The sequence below is a fragment of the Larimichthys crocea genome, chromosome XII, assembly GCF_000972845.2.
Source record: "Larimichthys crocea isolate SSNF chromosome XII, L_crocea_2.0, whole genome shotgun sequence".
NCBI lineage: Eukaryota > Metazoa > Chordata > Actinopteri > Sciaenidae > Larimichthys > Larimichthys crocea.
Window position 1 is genome coordinate 30,881,260 of NC_040022.1, and position 13,535 is coordinate 30,894,794.

Genomic DNA, 13,535 nt, shown 5'->3' on the forward strand with positions numbered 1-13,535 from the left:
AACTGGACAGATCGCACCTGTCTCAGTCTGTCTAATGCTCATTGTGCTGTAATAGCACTAAAATTACTGTAACTGTGGGCTTCTTTTCCCAAGAAAATAAAATTGCAGCTTGAGTGGAAATATGATTAAAATGATTTCATTTTTACCTCAACGACTGTAAACACAGACTCGCTGCAGACTCTGTTTTGAACTAATTAATTGAATATCTTAAAAACCATCTGTCAAACTCAGTGGAGTGTGGAGTATTCGCCACCCGACAACAAATGGCTCAAACACAGTTCTAAAAATTAAAGTTTAATGACATCAGTTGCCATCTGCAATCTGGTGACTTACCTCACAGTCCACCAGGTGATTCATAGGATAAACAAAACATCTAACATAGTTCACAGGAGGAAATAATACGAACATCTGGTTCACATTAGTAATGCCAAAACAGTGTTTATCGAAAGTAGATTCTCCATCAGCAGAGCTCATTATTTTTAACTTATATTATCTGAGATATTTTAACCTACCTTTGCGCGTTTCCTAAAACTGAGTTTTAAAGCAGTTACAAACCAGGATGATGCTGAGAAATAATGAAAACTTATTGCCTCGCCTCTTAGCGAATGAATTTGGGAAAATAAGGTGCCATCTCTATCTGCTGCTATTTAACGGCTGGTGATGTGCCTTCATCTTGTCACGTGTTACATTACTTTTAAGACTTCATGTTTAACTGCAGTATCTTAAGTGAGTTTCTGACTGTGATGATATCAATAGAAATTACCTGAAGATTTAATGAGGCTCCTTTGTGACCTTGTTTACCAAGAGTGCATCTCTCGAACCTCTTTCTCTGGCTCACTGTGTTATTTTATTTAATTAGATCTAAGTGCAGACTGAACTGGTTGTTTTTGGACGTGTTTCCATAGATAAAAGGTGAATAAGATTGGCATAGTTTGATCAGATTCCAATTATATTGGTTGGTGGCCAAACCCCAACCAGCTCTGACTGGTGTCGGCCATCTCCCGCCCCTTTCGGCAGCACTGACCTGTATGGCAGGACGACAGCAGAGCCTCCCTGATGCCCACGATGGGCACAGCTGTTCTGAGTGGAAATGAAGTCCAGATCTGCGCCACGGCCTCCGAGCCAACGTTGTCCTCGAACACCACGCCATGGACTCGGTTGGTGGAAAGGGTGTCGCGAGTGCGGTGAGCAGCGCCCGTGGGTTTGTGTGTGTGACCAGCAGGTGATGGGGTTCACCTCCAGAGGCAGGTCCATGAAGTTTTCCCGGCTTAGCCGCCCCTAACTCCGCCTGGTAGCCGAGCCGCTGAACACCACCGCCACGTTCACAGAGGGCATGGGAATCCCGAACGCCTTCCTGAACAGCAGGGCACAGTGCAGAACAGCGCAGCAGCAGCGGCGGCGGCCACCACGGGGAGTCGCTCAAGCAGCCAGACGAACGCCCATCTCAGTCACCTACGGCCTGGAGGGGGGTCAGAGTGAGGGAGGGGATTAAATATTAGAAACACAAGAGTAGATGCTGCCTTTTTCTAAAACGTCATAATACTCTGTAAGTAATCCCAGCTGGCAAAGGCAACCAAACTGCCTTTGTTTAGAGTTGGCTTATTTTGATTAATGACCTTTAGCTTCATCTCTGCTCAGTGTGCCGGCTACTCGCCATAACTAAGACAGTGTAAGAGCCCATTAACGGAGCCCAGAGTAGTATTTTTAGATTGTGTCAGTGTGTGACATGAGGCTGTGGCCAGGCGTGTGCATCTTAGGGTGGCAGCTGCCACCCTGCTGCTGTTGTATTCTCCCGTCCAACCCAACAGATGGTGTCCAGTGTTTTAATGCACAAATGGAGAACAAGAGGATTTATATTTTTCTCTCGGTGACACTACTTCGGGAGCTGTTTGCTTCATTTTTTTTCAGCATTCAAACTTAAACAACGGTGCTGTGATTAAATGACATCCACAGTCTCGTTGTAAGATTTTGGGACAGTTTTCTCTTCTAGTTTCAATTATTCAATAACCAAAGTCTACATTTACAAAGGATTCAAATCCCCAAGCTGACTTTGAAAAAAAAAAACAAGCTCTTTGTGTAACGTTGCATCACTAATGGACTGGATTGCAACCAGTAACCTTGGCCAAACTATCTTCATTTCTTCCAAAGCCCTAATCGCTTCGCTTTGTGCCCTCTGGAAGGTAATGAAGAAGAAACACCAGGAGGCAGCACCGGGATGTCAAACCCGGTAGCCTTAGTTTAACATCACATTGTAGCCAGACAGCGGTTTGTGTTGAGCGTCAGACAGACTTAGGCTCTTTGTCAAATCTGTCACAGTAGGTTTGTGGCCCTGAGGGAGTGCTGCACACTGGTCCCCTGTCACAGAGATCTGATCCACCATGTGATGGAATCCCAGTGGGGTGAATATATTGTAATCCCTTGGTAATCCCGCCAGGCGTCATGGCCTACGGCTTGATTGTAGTGTATAAACTTATCAAGAGATTTGGCTACTGCAAGAGGCTCAGATAACTGCGGTTCTTTCCATGTTCTACTTCCTGCGAGCCCTCTTAGAAAACACTGGAGGAAGATAAACAGGCCGGCGGTGAGCGTGGTTGTTTGGTCGCCGGTAGAATACTTATCGTGGGGATTGCTTTTCCAGTCATGTCACTAATGAAATCCAAATAAAAGACATCACACGTGCGTGGGAGGCTGTATGTGCTATGTCATTAACTGTGATCTCCAGGTAGGCGCTGCCTCATAAATCATTTTATAAATTGATTAGTCCTCACTGTGAGAGGGCATCTGCCACATCCTTCCAATGACATAGCCGTGTTTCAGCTGCGACAGCAGTGGAATAGTTTAGGTTAATGTCTTTGACGGGGAGCAACCGTACGTGGTGAAAATGTTGAAAGCTTCGACCTTCCATGTTTAACAAGGCAGGGAAAGGCTGAGGCAGATATATGAAGGTCGAATCTGGGGTGGCGGATATAGAATTAAACCAAACAGGGAATGAGTCATCAATAACTTCGTGACAAGGCTTTGTATTGTCAACACGCCTTCTCGTACCAAGGAAAGAAAAAAACAACAGAGACCCACTTGCTAAATGCAACGTGCAACCAGCTGAGCTGAATGGCAGATATGCTCTGTCGTAGTAATTGCTGTGCACTGACCCCTCAAACTCTAAAAAATCAACTGAATCTGTAAATCCGTCGGCACATAAAGGAAAGAGGCTTTTGTGTCCACGCTCGAGATAAATCCTCCAAAAAACATTCGGTGTACAACAGCTGAAGCCTTCGCTCTGATTTTGTGGATCAAAAGTCACCGTGACAAAATACGAGGAGGAGGCACGCGAGGTACATCCATCCTGAATTATCACGACACACAGTCTATTGGCTCTGACTGGTCGTAGGTGCAAGGTACACACTGTGGTTTGATCCGTGAACAGGAGACAGGTTGGCTGTCTGCGTCATGACGCTGTTACAAACTGGATTTAGCAGAGATCACTGTACCTGGTGACCGTGTGAGTGGACTTAAGTACTACAAAAACCATGTTGTCCTATATCTAGACATGACGGTGTGACCCATGATGTAAGATTTACTGACATGTATAACATTTTATAACATTGTTCAGATAGAGAACATGTTGTATTACAGTTTTTTCTTTGCCGACAATTGTAACTTGGGACCTTCGTTTTGTTTTGTGCCAGTTTTAAATCTCCTACTTCATCTCCTATGAAGTAGGAGGTGCCCAAATTGATCGACCACTGACGTTATAGGCGATATCAATAAAAATATGAGATCAGGAGATCAGTATTGATGTTTTTGAGTCACAGATGGTGGAAACCAATCAATGACACATATGCATTTGTCTACTTGCTGATCTTGATCTATCCAATATGGAAACCACGCAAAACACAGAGGGGCGACCACTGACTATAAGGATGGACGGCGTTTTAAGCTCTGGCCGCCCTATACAGTGTCCCTCACTATAACGCGGTTCACCGTTCGCGGCCTCGCTGTTCGCGGAGTTTTTTAGTGTCATTTTGCATGTTTTTTATTTTACAGCGTATGTACAGTATGAACGCCATTGTGTTCGGCGTCTTGATTGGCAAGGGAGTATGTACAAAATGCGTTCGGCGCCAGGACAAAGAGGCACCGTCAGAGGAACTGAAATACACGGAGTTACTGGTAATAATTTAATGTGTCGAACCTCGTAGATTGATCATTAAATTAATTTGTTAAAAATGTATGGGCTTGAAAACAGGTTTTGATCTTTGGTTCATTACTAATACAGTATTGTACTTATTTTTGTTAAATCTGTGAAAGTTTGAACTTGAGAGTTTAAATAAGGAGAAATGTTAGAACATGTTAATGCCTGTCTGAGAAAAGTGTATAAAAGTGTGTGGTTAGGGGTGCCAACCACCACTTCTTCAGCCTCCTGCCTTCCGGGAGGAGAATGAGGAGCCTCCGGGCGAGAACCAGCAGACTGAGAGACAGCTTCATGCACCAGGCCATCAGGATGCTGAACTCCCTCCCAGTACTGCCCCCCCTTTCTTCCCCCGCCCGCTGCCCCCACAAACTCTGGAAACTGAACACAATGCGCGTTCATACTGTACAGTACGCTGTAAAATAAACAACATGCAAAATTACACTAAAAAACTCCGCGAAACAGCGAGGCCACGAACGGTGAACCGCGTTATAGTGAGGGACGACTGTATAGCAGCAGCCAGAGCTTCATAATGCCGTCCATCCTTTATAGTCAGTCGTCGCCACTCTGTGTTTGCATGGTCTCCATATTGGATAGGTCAAGATCAGCAAGTAGACAAATGCAATATGTGTCATTGATTGGTTTCCACCATCTGTGACTCAAAAACATCAATACTGATCTCCTGATCTCATATTTTTATTGAATATCGGCCTATAACGATCAGTGGTCGATCAATTTGGGCACCTCCTACTTCATAGGAGATGAAGTAGGAGATTTAAACTGGCACAAAACAAAACGAAGGTCCCAAGTTACAAGTGTCAGGCAAAGAAAAAACTGTAATACAACATGTTCATCTATCATGAACAATGTTATACATGTCAGTAAAATCTTACATCATGGGTCACACCGTCATGTCTAGATATAAGGACAACAGGGTTTTTGTAGTACTCAAGTCCACTCACACGGTCACCAGGTACAGTGACTCATGCTAAATCCAGTTTGTAACAGCGTCATGACGCAGACAGCCAACCTGTCTCCTGTTCACGGATCAAACCACAGTGTGTACCTTGCACCTACGACCAGGTTTCAGAGCCAAATAGACTGTGTGTCGTGATAATTCAGGATGGATGTACCTCGGCGTGCCTCCTCCTCGTATTTTTGTCCACGGTGACTTTTGATCCACAAAATCAGAGCGAAGGCTTCAGCCGTTGTACACACAGGAATGTTTTTTGGAGGATTTATCTCGAGCGTGGACACAAAAGCCTCTTTCCTTTATGTGCCGACGGAGTTTACAGATTCAGTTGATTTTTTTAGAGTTTGAGGGGTCAGTGCACAGCAATTACTACGACAGAGCATATCTGCCATTCAGCTCAGCTGGTTGCACATTAGATAAGGTATATAGGAGGCTGCATTTAGCCAAAGTGGGTCTCTGTTGTTTTTTTCTTTCCTTGGTACGAGAAGGCGTGTTGACAATACAAAGCCTTGTCACGAAGTTATTGATGACTCATTCCCTGTTTGGTTTAATTCTATATCCGCCACCCCAGAATTCGACCTTCATATATCTGCCTCAGCCGTTTCCCTGCCTTGATTAAACACATGGAAGGTCGAAGCTTTTCAACATTTTCACCACGTACGGTTGCTCCCCGTCAAAGACATTAACCCTAAACTATTCCACTGCTGTCGCAGCTGAAACACGGCTAATGTCATTGGAAGGAATGTGGCAGATGCCCTCTCACAGTGAGGACTAATCAATTTATAAAATGATTTATGAGGCAGCGCCTACCTGGAGAATCACATGTAATGACATAGCACATACAGCCTCCCACGCACGTGTGATGTCTTTTATTTGGATTTCATTAAGTGACATGACTGGAAAAGCAATCCCACGATAAGTATTCTACCGGCCGACCAACAAACCACGCGTCACCGCCGGCCTGTTTATCTTCCTCCAGTGTTTTCTAAGAGGAGCTCGCAGGAAGTAGAACATGGAAAGATCCGCAGTTACTCTGAGCCTCTTGCAGTAGCCAAATCTCTTGATAAGTTTATACACTACAATCAAGCCGTAGGCCATGACGCCTGGCAGGGATTACCAAGGGATTACAATATATTCACCCCACTGGGATTCCATCACATGGTGGATCAGATCTCTGTGACAGGGGACCAGTGTGCAGCACTCCCTCAGGGCCACAAACACTACTGTGACAGATTTGACAAAGAGCCTAAGTCTGTCTGACAGCTCAACACAAACCACTGTCTGGCTACAATGTGAATGTTAAACTAAGGCTACCGGGTTTGACATCCCGGTGCTCTGCCATGGTGTTTCTTCTCCATTACCTTCCAGAGGGCACAAAGCGAAGCGATTAGGGCTTTGGAAGAAATGAAGATAGTTTGGCCAAGAGTTACTGGTTGCAATCCAGTCCATTAGTGATGCAACGGTACACAAAGAGCTTGTTTTTTTTTTCAAAGGTCAGCTTGGGGATTTGAATCCTTTGTAAATGTAGACTTTGGTTATTGAATAATTGAAACTAGAAGAGAAAACTGTCCCAAAGATCTTACAACGAGACTGTGGATGTCATTTAATCAGCACAGCCATAGATCTTTGTCAGATTAAGTTTGAATGCTGAAAAAAAATGAAGCAACAGCTCCCGAAGTAGTGTCACGAGAGAAAAATGATAAATCCTCTTGTTCTCCATTTGTTGCATTAAACACTGGACACCATCTGTTGGGTTGGACGGGAGAATACAACAGCAGCAGGGTGGCAGCTGCCACCCTAAGATGCAACAGCCTGGCCACAGCCTCATGTCACACACTGACACAATCTAAAAATACTACTCTGGGCTCCGTTAATGGGCTCTTACACTGTCTTAGTTATGGCGAGTAGACCGGCACACTGAGCAGAGATGAAGCTAAAAGGTCATTAATCAAAATAAGCCAACTCTAAACAAAAGGCAGTTTGGTTGCCTTTGCCAGCTGGGATTACTTACAGAGTATTATGACAAGATTTTAGAAAAAGGCAGCATCTACTCTTGTGTTTCTAATATTTAAATCCCCTCCCTCCACTCTGACCCCTCCTCCAGGCAGTAGGTGACTGAGATGGGCGTTCGTCTAGGCTGCTTGAGCGACTCCCCGTGGTGGCCGCCGCCGCTGCTGCTGCTGCTGTTCTGCACTGTGCCCTGCTGTTCAGGAAGGCCGTTCGGGATTCCCATGCCCTCTGTGAACGTGGCGGTGGTGTTCAGCGGCTCGGCCTACCAGGCGGAGATTAAGGGGCGGCTAAGCCGGGAAAACTTCATGGACCTGCCTTTGGAGGTGAACCCCATCACCGTGCTGGTCAACAACACAAACCCACGGGCGCTGCTCACCCGCATCTGCGACACCCTTTCCACCAACCGAGTCCATGGCGTGGTGTTCGAGGACAACGTTGGCTCGGAGGCCGTGGCGCAGATCTTGGACTTCATTTCCACTCAGACAGCTGTGCCCATCGTGGGCATCAGTGGAGGCTCTGCTGTCGTCCTGCCATACAAGGTCAGTGCTGCGAAAGGGGCGGGAGATGGGCCGGCACCAGTACAGAGCTGGTTGGGGTTTGGCCACCAACCAATAATATTGGAATCTGATCAAACTATGCCAATCTAATTCACCTTTTATCTATGGAAACACGTCCAAAAACAACCAGTTCAGTCTGCACTTAGATCTAATTAAATAAAATAACACAGTGAGCCAGAGAAAGGGAGTTCAGAGAGATGCACTCTGGGTAAACAAGGTCACAAAGGAGCCTCATTAAATCTTCAGGTAATTTCTCATTGATATCATTCACAGTCAGAAACTCACTTAAGATACTGCAGTTAAACATGAAGTCTTATAAAGTAATGTAACACGTGACAAGATGAAGGCACATCACCAGCCGTTAAATAGCAGCAGTACAGATGCCACCTTATTTTCCCAAATTCATTCGCTAAGAGGGCGAGGCAATACGTTTTCATTATTTCTCAGCATCATCCTGGTTTGTAACTGCTTTAAAGCTCAAGTTTTAGGAAACGCAGGCAAAGGTAGGTTAAAATATCTCAGATAATATATAAGTTAAAAATAATGAGCTCTGCTGATGGAGAATCTACTTTCGATAAACACTGTTTTGGCATTTACTAATGTGAGAACCAGATGTTCGTATTATTTCCTCCTGTCGAACTAGTGTTAGATGTTTTGTTTATCCTATGAATCATCTGGTGGACTGTGAGGTAAGTCACCAGATTGCAAGATGGCAAACTGATGTCATTAAACTTTCATTTTTAGAACTGTGTTTGAGCCATTTGTTGTCGGGTGGCGAATACTCCACACTATCACTGAAGTTTGACAGATGGTTTTTAAGATATTCAATTAATTAGTTCAAACAGAGTCTGCAGCAGAGTCTGTGGTAATTACAGTCGTTAAGGTAAAAATGAAATCATTTTAAATCATATTTCCACTCAAGCTGCAATTTTATTTTCTTGGGAAAAGAAGCCCACAGTTACAGTAATTTTAGTGCTAATTACAGCACAATGAGCATTAGACAGACTGAGACAGGTGCGATCTGTCATTTTAAAATGACTGATAAATGATTAATGCATATCAGAAAGAGCAATTTGCTCAGGAATGCATTAGAGTTCAAGAAGCAGGAAATGAATTAGGGAAGTTTGTCAAGGTCAAACATAAAACGTGAAAGTCTAAAATGTTAATTTTCATTGACAGTTTAAAATTTAGGTTTTCAAATCAAATCAAATCAATTTTATTTGTATAGCCCAAAGTCACAAAGTACATTTGCCTCAGAGGGCTTTACAATCTGTACAGGGAGTGACACCCTCTGTCCTTTTAGTTGAAGCCCCAACTCTCAGGTGAGGTAAACGGCTCTCGACATGTTTAACATACAGGCCATTAAACTGATTTCATATGTGAAGCTGAAAGGTTAATCAGAAATTAAACAAAAGAACTTCTTTCACATTGGGAGAAAGCTGATTGTTCAGTTGTGGAGATTATATGCGTTTCAGAAAGTACAGAAAAATAAGTATGACAGTGTTCAACTGAAACGAACAAGCCACTATCATCAGCAAAAAGCAAGAGACGATCCAACAGATAAAAACAGAATGGGTCCAAGAATAGACCCCTGAGGGACACCACAAGACATCATCGCATCGTCGGATGTCCATCTAATTATATTTACATATTATTTCCAATTTGCAATTTAATTAGATCCATTTGAAGCCATAATAAGATGAATTAATAAGCAGGACGTTATGAGAAAGTATCAAAACTAGAAGCATTCACTGTTGCTCAAAGGAATTGGATCGCCCATCCATCAAACGTCCGTAGAACAACCTTTCAGATACTTTTGAGAATCATAGATATCTTTTACATACCGTACGTGTTTCCCATTTTGAGTCTTGTGGCTTTTTGTGTTTCGTGAGAAACGCAGAGATGCTATCAAGACTCCAGTAATTTCCTTAATTCACATGGGTTTATAGGCCGCTCCCCGTCAGCTGCATCCATTTCAGAAAACATGCTGGGTGATGTTGCCATCAGCATGGCTTCTCGAGGGTAATAAAAGAGATGTCACTCAGCAGTTAATGCCTCCCGCTGCTCATTTGCACTCTAACTATTCGGACTTGAGGACTGTAACAGCAACTCAATCATAATAAATTACCAAATAAACACGTGTAACAAGAAATAAGCCTAATGACAAAGCCTGGCAGCTGTTAAAATGAATGACTGCTTTTCATCAGTAATTAGCCAGCCAAGGAAGTAGAGGCTATTACTATATGCTGCATAGTGAATGCATTAAAAGTGCCTTATACAGAACACTGAGTGCATACATTATTAATATGGATGGTCCCTGCAGAGGTTGAAGACAGGGTCATAAAAGTTCTGTAATAATCTATTATTACCTGTCATTCAGATTTTTTTAATGATAATGAGATATATCGCCTTTTTAATAGTGTTTCGTGTTCAGAAACATTTCAATGTCAATAAGATTTAATACACAGAAGTTACAGATGTTTGTATTTATTATGATGTGGAGAGAAGACACCGACCGTGCCAACCCCGTCTCCTAGAAATCACATTTATGTATTGCTAAATTATTTTCATAATTACATTGTGTTGACAAATGTAATCCCTTTAAAACTAGTTGCGTATAAACAGACGTACTAAAGAAACTTCAGAAACAGCTGCTGTTACATTTCGCGATAGCCAGGCTTTGTAGTGATGTAGTTTGTGATGGCTAAAGCCGACTAGACATGAGGTCATGCACGTGGGATCAGAGACAATAGTTAATCAATACACACACTCGCTACAAACTGGACAGGGAAGCCAACTAAAGGTGCATGTGAATTACTAAAAGTTACAGGACATTTAATAGTTATCCACAAACACTGTTAAATGGTTCATACAAGGTCGTATGAATTCAGCTATCTCAAATTAACTGGCATTAGCTGGCAGTTCAGCTCAGATGGCGGCCAATAAGTAAGATGTGAGGAAGTAGAAAGACGAGTCCGTCAGCATATCTGCTTAACATCAAAGGAACTACTACAGATTACATCACGCCAAGAGAGCTGGAGTAGTGACGTTTCACCTCTGGGACCGGTCTGTCCAGAGCGATTATAGTGGAGCACATCACAGAATCCAGATGGCACAAGTCCAAGTTTTTACAAGTGGAAAACAATGGACTCCCAAGTACTGATGTATATTATTATTAATACAGTCAGTGTTTCAAAATGAGATTGAAACTTAAGGTTTGAAACAGATTTGCATTATTCAAAATGTGACATGAGTCAGCAGCAAAATTATTAGTGTCCCCTGTAAATATTCATGTCTCATATTTCGATACGGAGTCACAAGGATTACCTTTGTGCTCTAATTTATCATTTATAAATATTTTAGTGCTGTAAATGCAACACTGTGCTCATGACCGGTTGTTCCAGATACACAGTGATGAGTTTGGACCAACCCTCTATGAGTCTTCTTCTCAATAATCAGGGGCGCCGCCCGCCGATTGATTTATGGGACGCTGTCAAAGGTAGTCAACAAGGCAATGGAGGCTCATTCATTTTTCATACGTATCGCTGGCAGCTGAGAGTTTGATCTTTCTGGAAGTGACAGCATAGAATTAGGTGATAAAACGATTCCTTTCCCCAGGACATTTTCAGTTTGTTGATTGGACATCAGAGCAGACGTGACATTACCCACTTCATTCCGTATCCCATTGAGAAGAAGAAATACAGTGATAAGCACAAGTTCAGCCGGTGAAGGAACGAATGTTAAGATGAAGGCTAGAAGTTCACCCCACAAACAATATATCTTATCTATGAATGTACCATGGAGTCAGAACTCATTCAAGCTACCAGCCATGTGTCAATTTCAAATGGACTAGAAATCAAAGCTACACTTTGCCATAAGTACTACTGCTGGCAGATAGGTCTGGTCCCATAGGCCTTCTTAATGCACAAACAGTGGATAAATCAATGAGAGTAATCATGGCTGACACAAATGACTGAAATGTTTGTGAAGCCCAAAGAAAGCTGGACCTGCGCCTGGTTTCAGAGCTAAAATACGGCTGCTTCTTTGCCAGAACGCAACAGCGCAGAGCTCCAACAAGTCCTCCGACGTGAACGACAAAATAGGTCATGGGTCCAAAATGATCCATGATGCTTACAACGAAGATTCATATGAGCGTTTTCTAGCCTGCTGTCTCTCGGGTTAACATTTGGGCATCTAAACTATTTGCTAAGGTTAGACAGAGGTTGTGGATGCTGAGGAACTTCACCTGAACGAACCAGGTTTTACTGAATATTCTTACTCGTGTATGTTTTCTACAGCAAGGTTGGAGAAAGCAGCGACAAAGAAAGAAACAAATGTCCTTCAGAAGTAATTACACAGTCAAGTGGGTTGTTGTAGCTTCATAATTCCTCAGACATAGCATGACTTCTACTTTTCTCTCTTATTATGCATCTAGTTCAATACCGTGACCTAAAATTCAAAGCATCCTTTGAAGCGTTCATTGTGAGGTCTGACAGATCGCACCCTCCGAGCCACCGCGGCGTTTTATAAGTGGACGAAATGTAAGTGAGACACGAAACGAGAACCCTGATTGTCTTTGCAGGAACATGAGCCCGAGGCTTTTCTCAGAACTGGAGCAGTTCCTTTTTTCCTCCGTCTGCCTTCGATGGAAGCTGAACTCACATGTCTTTAAGTCCACCTCCCGCTGCATTTTAAAACCACTGGCACAGTTACAGTGTGGACTGTCAAGACTAATGTAGAGCAAGTACAGAACAGTCATTCAAAGCGGCCAGAGAGCAGCAAGACAAGGTGGTTAACAGTGAGTCAGTGTGTATGTATATGCAGTGTAACTTAAACTTTACACCACTCAAATGTGAGGCTGAATATCGTCAACAACCATTTTACACATACAGATGATGGATGGTGTTGTGGTGATAAAGCGTCCACGCTCTTAATCCTGCATAACTTTAAGCCTTAATATAATGTGAACAGGTGAGTTGTATATAAATTCACCCTCAGTACAGTTGTCATGAACGGGGAAATTAGCTACAGAGACCAAAACTGTTTTTTGTACCAGGCTGTAAACATGTTTATTTCTGCTGTGAAGTTGGACATTTGGACATGGGGACTTATGGAGACTGACTCACTTCTGGAGCCAGCCTCAAGTGGACGTTAGAGGAACTGCAGTTTTTGGCACCGCTTGTCCAAAAACCCAAAGATATTCAGAAAAACCAGAAAATATTCAACTCTGAGAAGCTGAAATTTGACGCTTCATCGATTAGCAAAATATCTGGCAATTAATTGAATCGATTTATAAACTAACTGTTGCAGCTCTGGATAAAACTGAATTAAATGTTGTGAGATATTTTCTGGTCATTCCTTTAAAGAATGACTCAGTGCTCATTTGCATATTGCTGCTCCACAACATTCATCCAGCATCGTTTAAGTGGAAAACAGCCAGGGAGTTGTGTGTCTGTTCTTGGTTGCCGTGCAGGATCTATGTGACGTCAGCAGCACAGGAAGGTGGTGCCAGGGCATTTCCTGCTGCGTGGCGGAGGCAGACATATGTCGCAGCAAAGAGCTGTGGCCAGGAGTAAGTCTTTATACAGGGAGAGAGGCAGAGCGAGGGGGTTGGGGGACCATACGCCTCTTTTGTTTTCCATATCTCCAGTGCTAATTTCACTCACTGCCACAACACATTTACCACAATACATAACTTCATTGTGTCCTCAGCCCCTTTGAGCCAAGCGACATCCCTTGTTTCTTTTAGATCGTTGGCTGCATTCCAAATCTATCACTCACCTGAGTCATTCAAATAACCTTCAGCTAA

The 13,535-nt window shown here is 43.2% G+C and overlaps 1 protein-coding gene and 1 long non-coding RNA gene across 5 annotated transcripts in view; one reads left to right on the forward strand and one right to left on the reverse strand.

Annotated features, from left to right (window-relative positions):
• LOC113747018 (uncharacterized) overlaps window positions 1-13,535 on the reverse strand; it is a 155,106-nt gene that overhangs the window by 103,832 nt on the left and 37,739 nt on the right. The gene's annotated exons all lie outside the window — the stretch shown is intronic.
• grin2ca (glutamate receptor, ionotropic, N-methyl D-aspartate 2Ca) overlaps window positions 1-13,535 on the forward strand; it is a 67,655-nt gene that overhangs the window by 19,253 nt on the left and 34,867 nt on the right. The window contains exon 2 of the mRNA XM_019261528.2: window positions 7,264-7,708. Within this exon, the coding sequence (XP_019117073.2) occupies window positions 7,280-7,708 (429 nt within the window). The 5' untranslated portion in view covers window positions 7,264-7,279. The remainder of the gene's footprint in view (window positions 1-7,263; window positions 7,709-13,535) is intronic.